The sequence below is a fragment of the Pan paniscus genome, chromosome X, assembly GCF_029289425.2.
Source record: "Pan paniscus chromosome X, NHGRI_mPanPan1-v2.0_pri, whole genome shotgun sequence".
Taxonomy (NCBI): domain Eukaryota; kingdom Metazoa; phylum Chordata; class Mammalia; order Primates; family Hominidae; genus Pan; species Pan paniscus.
This window is the reverse complement of record NC_073272.2, coordinates 15338403-15349750: the sequence shown is the minus strand read 5'-3', so window position 1 is coordinate 15349750 and position 11348 is coordinate 15338403. Positions and strand designations below refer to the sequence as shown.

Below are 11348 nucleotides of genomic sequence, written 5' to 3'. Positions count from 1 at the left end.
CAGACACTCACCTGGCCGCGTTCCCGAAACCACCTGCCACCCAGGAGAGCAGCAGCGGGAGCGCAAGGCTCCAGGGCAGAGGCATTCTCGCACGGGTCCTCCTTCCTCCTCCTGAGCCCCCCTCGGGAGGGCGCCGGCCGGACCCCGTAGCAGCTAAGCCGCCGCCTCCTCTCTCCTCAGCCGCTCGGGTCCTCCGCTTCACTCGCAGTTACCGGGTGCTGTCCCTGCAGGCTGGGAGGGGAGGCCAGGCACCGCGGCAGGGGCGCTCGCGGCCTGGGGAGGGGCTGGGGGCGCCCTGGCAAGCCTGGCCGAGGCTCCTCTGCGGATGAAGCTGGACGGGGTGAGCGAGGCAGGGCGGGGCGGGCTGTGCACATCTGGCTGGGACCCGCCTCCAGCATGACCCGCGCATCCTCCGCGCTCTCTGTTCACCCAGAAACTTCCCCCAGATTCAGGTCACTTCACGCTTGTCAGAGTCACCATCTACTACCATGTATTTCAGGCATGGGGCAAATTTCGGTGATACCTGCACTCCAGGACTTAAGAATTTAGTTGAGAAGTCGAAGCAGGATGGAAGGATGCAGGTTCCTAAGACATGATCCCTCACTTCTCTTTGGGTTTTCACGTTCTCCCGGTTTTCTTCTACAAACTGCAAATAATGGGATGCTAGAGCTGGAAGGTCACTAAGTCCTGGGCAACCCTGTCATTTGGCAAGTAATCTCTCAGGCCCATTTGCAACAGCTTACTTACATGGGACCCCAGATGATATCCCAATATAGTAACCAGTGCAGAAATTCATGGCAGAAACATGAATGCTATATGAATTCAGATCCATTTGGGTACTGACACATTCTTTGTTCTGACAACGTGTTACATTAGAATGAATGACTGATCCCTTTCTGTCCTTCCTACGTCCACACCCTTTGGCTTCATGGTAGGCAGACACTGTGACCCCACACCTTGGCTTTGGACTTGGCCGTGTGACTTGTTTGATCAATGGTTTAAGGGCAGAAAAGTTGCAGTGTTCCAGTTCCAAGCCTAGGTCTTAACACACCTGACCCTCTATCATGGACATGAGAAGACCTTGCACCACCTAGCCTGGTGGTCCAAGGAGAATGAGAAACAGGTGAAAAAGCTACCTCGTCAACCTGCAGATCTATAGCTTGAAGCAGAGCTACTCGGTGGAGCCTCATGTATATTACCCAATCCACACGTATATGAATGAGCTCAGCTAAGGTTGCCCGGCACCAGCCAATCTACTGAGGCTTATTGTGATAGTCCTCTGACACACAGTGGCCCGGTGTGAGAAATGAAATGAAAAAGGATACAGAGAAAGAGGAGGTTTATCTTGATTGGAAGCTTGATTCATGGTTTTATAGGCATATGCCTTAATTCTGGCCAATGAAATGTGAGAAGTAGGGAGGGGGGAGATTCTTGCTGCAGAATCTTGCTTTACATTGTAATAGATGTTCTTATTGGTGCAAGCCATGTTTAGTTGGGTCTTCTATTTTACAGTTGAAGGTATCCCCATGGATTCAGTATTCTTGGGTAACTAGTTAGACCATTGAGCTGCTCGTAATTAATAGTGTCAGACCTTGTCCTAAACACATATGTTATCTGATTGAACATCCACAAGCCTATGGATGGAGACCATTAGTTCCCCCATGTTTGAAGTGTCAAGAAACTGAGTCGGAGAGGTTAAGCAGCTTGCCCGACCAAGGTCATACAGCTAACAAGTATAGAACCAGAACTGGAAACCAGGGCTTTTCCCCACTGGGCTCTGCTGCTGTTATATCAATCTCTTTTCTCATCTTCTCACGTATTGGCAGATTCACATGTCAGATGAGTATCATGAATAAGGTAATAAGATGAGCTCTTCAAGGTTGTCATCAAAACACTTTGAACTCTTCATACCATAACTTATTTTATTTACTGAAAATATTAAAACTAAAAGAAAATAATATAAGTTATGAACTCTATACCTGTGAGGATCTTAAAGAAAATGGAATATAAAATTTGTCTTGTTGTGGGTTTCCCCACAAGCAGGCCCTGAGGCAAAGATTCAAGTAAAAGTAGTTTATTCTGGAGGTACAGAGAACATGGGTAGGTGAGTGAGGAAATGAGTTGGGAAAGAAGACAATATCAGGCATATATTAAGTTATCATTGTGAGCAACTGGAGGTTCATGCTGCTGGGGATCTCCCAGAGCCAGCATAGAACAAGCATCTCCAAATGATTTTACCTAAAAGGCAAGGGAACTGGGTATTTATACACCACTTCCATTCACTCATTGCCTGAAAGCTTCAACTGTGGTACTGATCCTAGAATTCAGTCTTCTGTGCTGAAGACAGAGTGGGGCTTACAGCCAAAGAAAGCCCTCAGGCAAATGGCTAGAGATACTGACTGTTGAAGGTCCTACTGAAATGTAAGGCCTGAGGGGATACGGGTAGTGGCATGACATTGGCAGCTACCTAATATCTGGAACTTGGATCGAATTAAAAATTATGGATTTTTGCCCATGCCACTTCTCCCTTAACATTTGGATACTAATCACTCCCTCCTCCAAATAAACCATTACTCAAAAAAGTCCTAACTAAACATGATTAGTCTAAAATGTGAGGGCTATCTGCCTTCTTAGTCCTGAGTTACAAAGTCAGAATAACATCTTGCATTGACATTATCTGTAACTTTCTAGCTTTAGTTTCAGTATTTTGATGCTTTGTGCTTTTTGTTTGTCAGAGCTGAATTCTCTTTTGTAGGCTTAAAGGAGGTAATGGACATTACAACAGGAAACTTTGGGGGAGGTCAAACACTCCCCAGCCAACCCACCTATTATTTCCTGGGGGAGCTGTGAACAAAAGAGCTGTCACATAATATGAGCAACAGAGAAGGAACCTGCAAATGATGTGTTGCCAGGTGAGAAGACGTTGGATACAAATTGCCACATGGAGGCAGTTGTTTTTAATAACTGCACTGGTGTTGCTGACTTTGAAGAGGAACCTGGAAACTGATCTTTAGGGGACCCTACTTCATCATTCTACAAAGAAAAAACAATCTTTGATCAGAATCTCATAAAATCGTCAGTGCCTTTTACAGGGCTACATTTTCTTCCAATCTATTTCCACTTAACCCCCGTGTGGAACAGGTGTGATGGGATATTTCTGTGCTTTCTGAATACATATACATGACACACGTATAAAACTTTTAACACTTACAATGTGCCAGGCACTGAGATCTAAAAATTATTGTAATATCAGCACCAAAAGCAAAGCATTGTCAGAAGAAAGAGCTGCATAGAAGAGTGCCTAGGCCAGTGTTTTCAAGATTTAATGTCAGTACAGGTTGCCTGGGGATCTTGTTAAAATGCAGATTCTGTTTATTTAGGTCTGAGGTAAGGTCTGAGAATCTTAATTACTAAAAAGATCTCAAGCGACACCCATGCTGCTTGTCTGAGGACCACACTAGGGGTAGTGAGGATCCAGAAATCACCTGGATCAGTAGTTCTCAAGTTTATCTGCACATTGGGATCACCTGGGAAGCTTTGAAACTACTGATGCCTGGGGCTCCACCTTCCAAGATGCTAATGTCTGGGCTATGGCTAGAGCATGGGCACTTTCAGAAACCCCTCTGGTGATTCTAATGAACAGCTGATGTTGAGAACCACTAATATGAACCAACTCCCACATTTTACAGATGTAAAAGCTCAGCTCCAGCCTGTGGAGCAACTTTCCTGATGTCCCACATAGGATGAATTAATGTCTCTGTGTTTCTGCTATAGAGTCCTCCCCTTCAAACGTCATGATGTTTTATTGATCATCATTCCTACTGAAGACAAAACTGGCAACTCTTAATTGTTAATCTTCTGTGTTAACTGTAGCCCAGTGCCTTGTTCTAGAAATTGATATATTTTCCTGGTCTGTTTCTTTCCATTTCTTCTTATTCAGTGAAAGGAGTCAATGAAGAATTATATGTCTTTTGATGCAGACACTGCTAAATTCTGTATGGGAAGGTGTTTCTTGAGATACACATCAATTTTCTTCATCCTGTGCCTGTCAAGAACCCTGCTCTTGGAGCTCTATGGTAGAAGAAAAGTCCCAATCACTTTCAGTCTTCTTTTCCTTTCTTTTCCACCCATCCCTCCTTTTCTCTCTCTCTGTTCCTTTCCTTCTTTCTTGCTCACACATTTATTGGGGCCCTACAAAGTGCTGGGCCCTGTGCCAAGTAGTGGGGGCCCTTGGTGGAAATGTGTCCACCAGACAGTTCCTGTTTCTTTTTTCTCCCTGGTGAAGTGGGCTGGACGACTAACACGTGGTTCTTAGAATGTCTGGTCTCCCTCAACAATATAATTCTCACCTCTTGTAGGGCAGGAAAAAAAAACTAAGGCAAGATTAAAAGGGAAAAAATGACACCTTGATGCATTTTTCTCTCAAGTTTTGCTAGGTCTTAGAACTCACCACTTAGTAATTGAGGGAGAGGAAGAAATTGATATTTGTAGAATGATTATTATATGTTAGATATTTTAAAAAGAGTAATCATTTAATCTTGACAACACCTGTTTAAGGTGGGCATTATTATCCCACTTTACAGATGAGGAATGTGAGGTTTAGAGCAGCTAAATATCTTGTCTAAGATTACCTAGCAATGTAATGAAAAGAACATGGGCTTTGAAGTCAGACCTCACTGGAGATTAATTTTGCCACCAGATTTCATTCTTCATAGCAGGGATTTTTAACCTGGCAAATGTGGGGTAGTATCAATTCACCACAAGAAATAGCAAATAATACTTTATGTGTAGGAGAGTATGTTATGGTGAGGGACAACATGGCTTTCCTCTGATTTTTTAAGGGGGGTGGTCCATGGCTCTTTAAATGTCATTATTAAATAAAAGAATCCCCTTGCCTGTGATTGAAACCCCATTGCCTAGATGTTAGCTCCCTTGACTTTAAAGCAAATTCATAAATTTCCAACTGAAGGCATTCAATCAGCAGGGGCTTTTCTTTTTGTCTTCATTGTGGGGAGGATTACTGCTTGAGTCTATCCTGTATGCTTTCTTCTTCCTGGTCTGTGTATAAATATCCTTTGCTATTTTATTGTTCACAATTGAATGTAATAATAACTTGGCATACTCTTGCAAGGCTTGTCTATTTATTTTTTCCTACATAAATTCTATATAATAATTTGTGAGAGTGAAACCCAGGCAACTCCGTTTAGATACGCCTTAAAAGTAAAGACTCTTATTCAGAGTCACTCCAACTTGATTTGGAAATGTTTGGTTGAGAAATGCTCTGTGGACTTAAAATTGGAACTACATTTGTGATCCCTTTGTTTTAAAGAAATAAAACCGGTAAAATTTTCTAAAACAAAAAATGTCTTTTTTTCTTTTGTAGAAAACATATACCTTCCTATTTTCAGAAAGTTCTCATCTATGGTTTGTAGGCTTGTTCATTCCTTTAACAAATATTTACTGTCCCTTCACCAATCATGTGCTGGACACTGTGTTTGGTTGGAATATAAAGATGAATAAGACATAATCCCTCCCCCGAGTCACATAAATGTAAACATGTTATTAGAATTAATGACATAAGTATTAACAGAAGTACTTCAGGGTGCTGCAGAAACAAGGGAAAAAGATCAGTTCTTCCTGCCCTATACATATAACTGTCCTTGTTTTATCCCCTACTTTTACAAATCATTTTATGAAGTAATTTTTAGACGGCAAGATTTTTAGAAAATAGAAAATCTTAAAAATGATATTCTCTCAGATAATAACTCGTTGTGAACCACGTTGTTCTGACACAAAGGAGTTCTGCTACTCTTGAGTGAGGCAGCATTGTTGGGTAAAGGAGCCTAGGACTGGAAATTAGGAGGATGAAGATCTAGTTCAGGAATCTACCAACTAACTTCCTCAACCTGGACAAGCCCGTTCACCTGTTTGGGCCGCACTTTCTACATCTATATCTCGGCATACCTCATTTGATTGCAGTGCACTTTGTCGTGCTTTGCAGATACTGTGTTTTTCACGAACTGAAGGTTTGTGGCAATTCTACATTGAGCAAGTCTATAGTGCCACTTTTCCAACAGTATGGGCTCACTTCGTGTGTCTGTCACATTTTGGTAATTCTCACAATATTTCCAACGTTTTAATTATCGTTATATCTGTTATGGAGATCTGTGATCAGTGATCTTTGATGTTACTAGTGTAATTGTTTTGGGGTGCCATGAACTGCACTCACAAAAGACGGCAAATTTCAATAAATGTGTGTGTTCTGACTGCTCTGCCAACCTGTTGTTCCCTGAGTTTTTCCCTCTCCTCAGGACTTCCTATTTCCTAAAACACAATAACATTGAAATTAGGCCAGTGAATAGCCCTACAATAGCCTCTAAGTGTTCAAATGAAAGGAAGAGTCAAAGGTCTTCAGCCACAACATTCCCTTAAGCCAAAGCCTAACCCAGAGCAAGGCCCTAACTCTTCAATTCTATGAAGACAGTGGTGAGGAAGCTGCAGAAGAAAAGTTGGAAACCAGCAGAGGTTGGTTCATGAAGTTTTAAGGAAAGAAGCCATCTCCATAACATAAAACTGCAAGGTGAAGCAGCAAGTGCTGATGGAGAAGCTGCAGCAAGTTATCCAGAAGATCTAGCTACCATCATTGATGAAGGTGGCTATACTAAACAACAGATTTTCAGTGGATATGAAATAGCCTTCTATAGGAAGAAGATGCCATCTAGGATTTTCATAGTTAGAGAGAAGTCAATGCCTGGCCTAAAAACTTCAAAGGACAGGCTGACTCTCTTGTTTGAGGCTAATGCAGCTGATGACTTTAAGTCGAGGACAATGTTCATTTACCATTCTGAAAATCCTGGAGCCCTTAATAATTATACAGAATCCACCTGTCTGTGCTCTATAAATGGAATAGCAAAGCCTAGTTGACATCACATCTGTTCACAGCATGGTTTACTGAATATTTTAAGCTCACTATTGAGACCTATGGCTTAGAAAGAAAGATTGCTTTCAAAATATTACTGCTCCTTGACAATGCACCAGGTCACCCAGGAGCTCTGATGGAGATATGCAACAAAATTAATGTTGTTTTCATGCCTCCTAACACAACATCCATTCTGCATCTCATGGACCAAGGAGTAATTTCAAGTCTTATTATTTAAGAAATACATTTTGTAAGGCTATAGATGCCATAGATAGTGATTCCTTTGATGGATCTGGACAAAGTAAATTGAAAACCTTCTAGAAAGGGCTGAGTGCAGTGGCTTACACCTGTAATCCCAGCACTTTGGGAGACTGAGGCAAGGATTACTAGAGGCCAGGAGTTCTAGATCAGCCTGGGCAACATAGTGAGACCCCATCTCTACTAAAAATAATAAAAAATACTTTCTGGAAAGGATTCACCATTCTAGATGCCATCAAGAACATTTGTAATTTGTGGGAGGAGATCAAAATATCAACAATAACAGGAGTTTGGAAGAAGTTGATTACAACTCTCATTGACGACTTCGAGAGATTCAAGACTTCAGTGGAGGGAGTAACTGCAGATGTGATGGAAGTAGCAAGAGAACTAGAATTAGAATCTAAAGATGTAAATGAATTTCTGCAATCTTATCATAAAGCTTGAATGGATGAGAAGTTGCTTCTTATGGATGAACAAAGAAAGTGGCTTCTCGAGATGGAATCTACCCCTGCTGAAGATGCTGTGAACATTATTGAAATGACAACAAAGGATTTAGAATAGTACATCAGCTTAGTTGATAAAGCAGCAGCAGGTTTTAAGAGGATTGACTCCAATTTTGAAAGTAGTTCTACTGTACATAAAATGTGTGTCAAACAGCATCACGTGCTACAGATAAATCTTTTGTAAAAGGAAGAGTCCATCAATGCAGCAAATTTCATTGTTGTTTTGTTTTAAGAAATTGCCATAGCCACCTAAACTTCAGCAACCACCATCCTTATCAATCAGCAGCTATTGACATCAAGGCAAGGTCCTCCACCAGCGAAAAGGTTACAACTCACAGAAGGCTCAGATGATCATTAACATTTTTAAAAAATAAAGAATTTTTAAATTAAGATATGTACATTTTTTAGACATAATGCCATTTCACACTTAATAGACTATAGCATGACCTAAACATAACTTTTTTTTTTTTTTTTTTTTGAGACGGAGTCTCACTCTGTCGCCCAGGCTGGAGTGCAGTGTCGCGATCTCGGCTCACTGCAAGCTCCGCCTCCCGGGTTTACGCCATTCTCCTGCCTCAACCTCCCGAGTTGCTGGGACTACAGGCGCCCGCCACCATGCCTGGCTAACTTTGTTTTTGTATTTTTTTAGTAGAGACGGGGTTTCACCATGTTAGCCAGGATGGTCTTGATCTCCTGACCTCATGATCTGCTCGCCTCGGCCTCGCAAAGTGCTGGGATTACAGTAAACATGACTTTTATATAAATTGGGAAGCCAAAAAACTTGTGTGACTCACTTTACTGTTATAGTCTCTTTATTATGGTGGTCTGGAATGAAACCTGCAATGTCTTTGAGGCATGCTTGTATTTGCCAAGGATTCTGGATCCTCAAGTGCCTTCCTTTAATGTTCTGTGATTCCAACATTTTCTTTGGCAGGACAGTGAAAAAAAAATCAAACATGACCCCAAAATACTGTATTTGAAATTGCAAGGTTGGGTTAATTTCACCAAAGAAGGGATGTTAATCCAATGAATAAATGATCAACTCCCCCCGCCCGACCCCGCATTTTGTTAACTAGTTCCTACAATCCTACTGAAGTGGTGGCCAAAAATAGTGGTTTGTACCCTATGACTCAACTGTCCTAGGCCATAGCTGATTGGACCAGGGTGGATATAAAAGCCATGTTATTCCTTTCAGGAATGTGGAATTGGGACACTAAGGACTGTAGTTGTGGTGGGACAAGTCAAAGGCATGTCCAAAATCAAGTTAGAGCAGGGGAGCTCTAACTCAGTTAGTTGGGGGAGCAGGAGGAACAAGTTCAATGAATCAGGAGGGAATGCTTAGGAACTGGGTGGCCTTGGATATATCTATATCTACATGTATAGGTTGGTGCAAAAGTAACTGTGGTTTTGCCATTACATTCCATGGCAAAAACCGCAATAACTTTTGTACCAACCAAGTACATCTACATATATATACATTGATATCTAGATATTTCTCAATATCTATAACTCTATGTCTATAATTATATCTCTATAACTTAACTATAATTATATCCATATTCATCTATATCTACATATCTCTAATTATATATCTATCACTATTGCTATATCTATATATGCATAATTATTTCTCCCTATGTCTATATATCCCTAACAATATCTCTTCTGTATCTCTATCACTATATCTGTATCTACCTACATGCCTATAATATCAATATCTCTATATCACTATATGTATAATTATAGCTCTATCTCTATATCTTAGTTATCTATATCCCTATGGCACTATCATTGTACCTATATCTGTATATCTATAATTATATCTCTTGCTATAACTACATTTATATATTTGTAACTATATCTCTTTCCATTTCTCTATCACTGTATCTATGTCTATCACTATATGTATCCCTACCACTATCTCTCTATCTTTATCTTAAGTTAGTTTTATGATTCTTCTGTTTCATTAAGACCTGGATCTACTTGCTGCCCTCCATCTCTATAAGACTCCCTGAATCATTTTAACATACTTCCTTTGAATGTTGAGTTAGTTTGAATGAATTTCTGTTTCCTGCAGCCAGAGGAGTCCTGGCTAAAACACCATTCCATTTTACCTCCCAGCTTTTTGCATAAATGTCAAACAAACAAAAAACCACACACACACACACATACACACACACACACACACACACACACACCAGAAAGTCCCCAGCAGTTGAATCCTAGCTCATTGTTTGGCCCCACACCTTCCATTTTACTGATCTTGTAAACGTGATGTTTTTGGGTGTGGTATGAAATTTGTATGGTGTGAAAATGAAAAAACAAAAAAATCGCATCTTTTAAATTTTGTTTTCAGTTCAACAAAATACACCATAAGTTCCCTAAATAACAGATTTCTGATGTATGTAAACTCTAGTATTTCCTGCTTTTGTCAAATGCATTTTACTGCTTGGATGCCAGGGACAAGAATTTATGTAACTGGGAGCTTATTGTAAAAACACAATATGTTAATAATTACATATTTCCTAGATATAGTTATCTTTGCCAAACAGAAAAAGAAAACTTAATAGTATTTTGTTGATGTTAAATGGTCTTCAGATTATGAAAATAAAATATCCCGTATTTGCTACTGAGTTCCAGTAACATCGCAAACCATTTTAGATGAGTGTATATATTCAGGAATTAATAATACAACACAGCTCTGATGGAAATATTTGTGCTTAAAGTTTACAGCTAAAGGTTGATTTTTCTTGTTCTTTCATTCAACAAAGGTTTACCTAGTGCCTACCATGTGCTGGTCACTGTGGGACAGAGAAGGGGACAAGAGAAAACTGCTCTAAGAGAGCTTCCTCATAATGAGGAAAGATAGACAAACAGGTACACAAATATATAAGTAATATAATTGATACTTAATTTGTAGACAGATTTTTTAAAATAAGCTGAACATTTTGTTGCATATATACATAAATATATAAGTAATATAATTGATAACTTTAATTGTAGAGAGTTATTTTTAAATAAGCTGAACATTTTGTTACATATATAGACCTTTTTCTTAATTTGGCTTTATAATAACAGGAAAAGGATTGAAGGTTTTAGTAAAGTTGTTGGTCCATGTTTGGTTTTACACAATATTTATTTAAACCACAACTGCCTTCTAAAGTATTTTTCATAGAAACATTTTTACAAAGATTTTTTAAGTAGCAAAACATTCACTTGGATTCTTTTGGATAAATGGATAGGGGTATTAATTACATGTGTGTTTTGCAAATGTGACACTGGAGCTCATGCAAAACAGCTGCCCAAAGCCTAATATGAGGGGTCTCATATTAGTTCATGGAAAATGTATATTATGAAAAAAGTATGCATGGATTTCCATTTTTTTAACAAAAATAAACTTTATTTTATTTTATTTTTGAGATGGAGTTTCGCTCTTGTTGCCCAAACTGAAGTGCAATGGCATGATCTCAGCTCACTGCAACCTCTGCTTCCTAGGTTCAAGTGATTCTCCTGCCTCAGCCTCCTGAGTAGCTGGGATTACAGGCATGCGCCACCACGCCTGGCTAATTTTGTATTTTTAGTAGAGATGGAGTTTCTCCATATTGGTCAGGCTGGTCTCGAACTCCCGACCTCAGGTGATCTGCCCGCCTTGGCCTCCCAAAGTGTGG

At 40.1% G+C, this 11348-nt stretch overlaps 1 protein-coding gene across 2 annotated transcripts in view; it reads right to left on the bottom strand.

The window, feature by feature from the left end:
- EGFL6 (EGF like domain multiple 6) overlaps window positions 1–1162 on the bottom strand; it is a 64691-nt gene extending 63529 nt beyond the window's left edge. The window contains exon 1 of one of the 2 annotated variants that reach the window (XM_008973947.4): window positions 12–1162. In XM_008973947.4, the coding sequence (XP_008972195.1) occupies window positions 12–85 (74 nt within the window). In that variant the 5' untranslated portion in view covers window positions 86–1162. The remainder of the gene's footprint in view (window positions 1–11) is intronic. The other variant, XM_003805687.5, reaches the window with a different exon arrangement.
- Between the last annotated feature and the right edge of the window lie 10186 nt (window positions 1163–11348).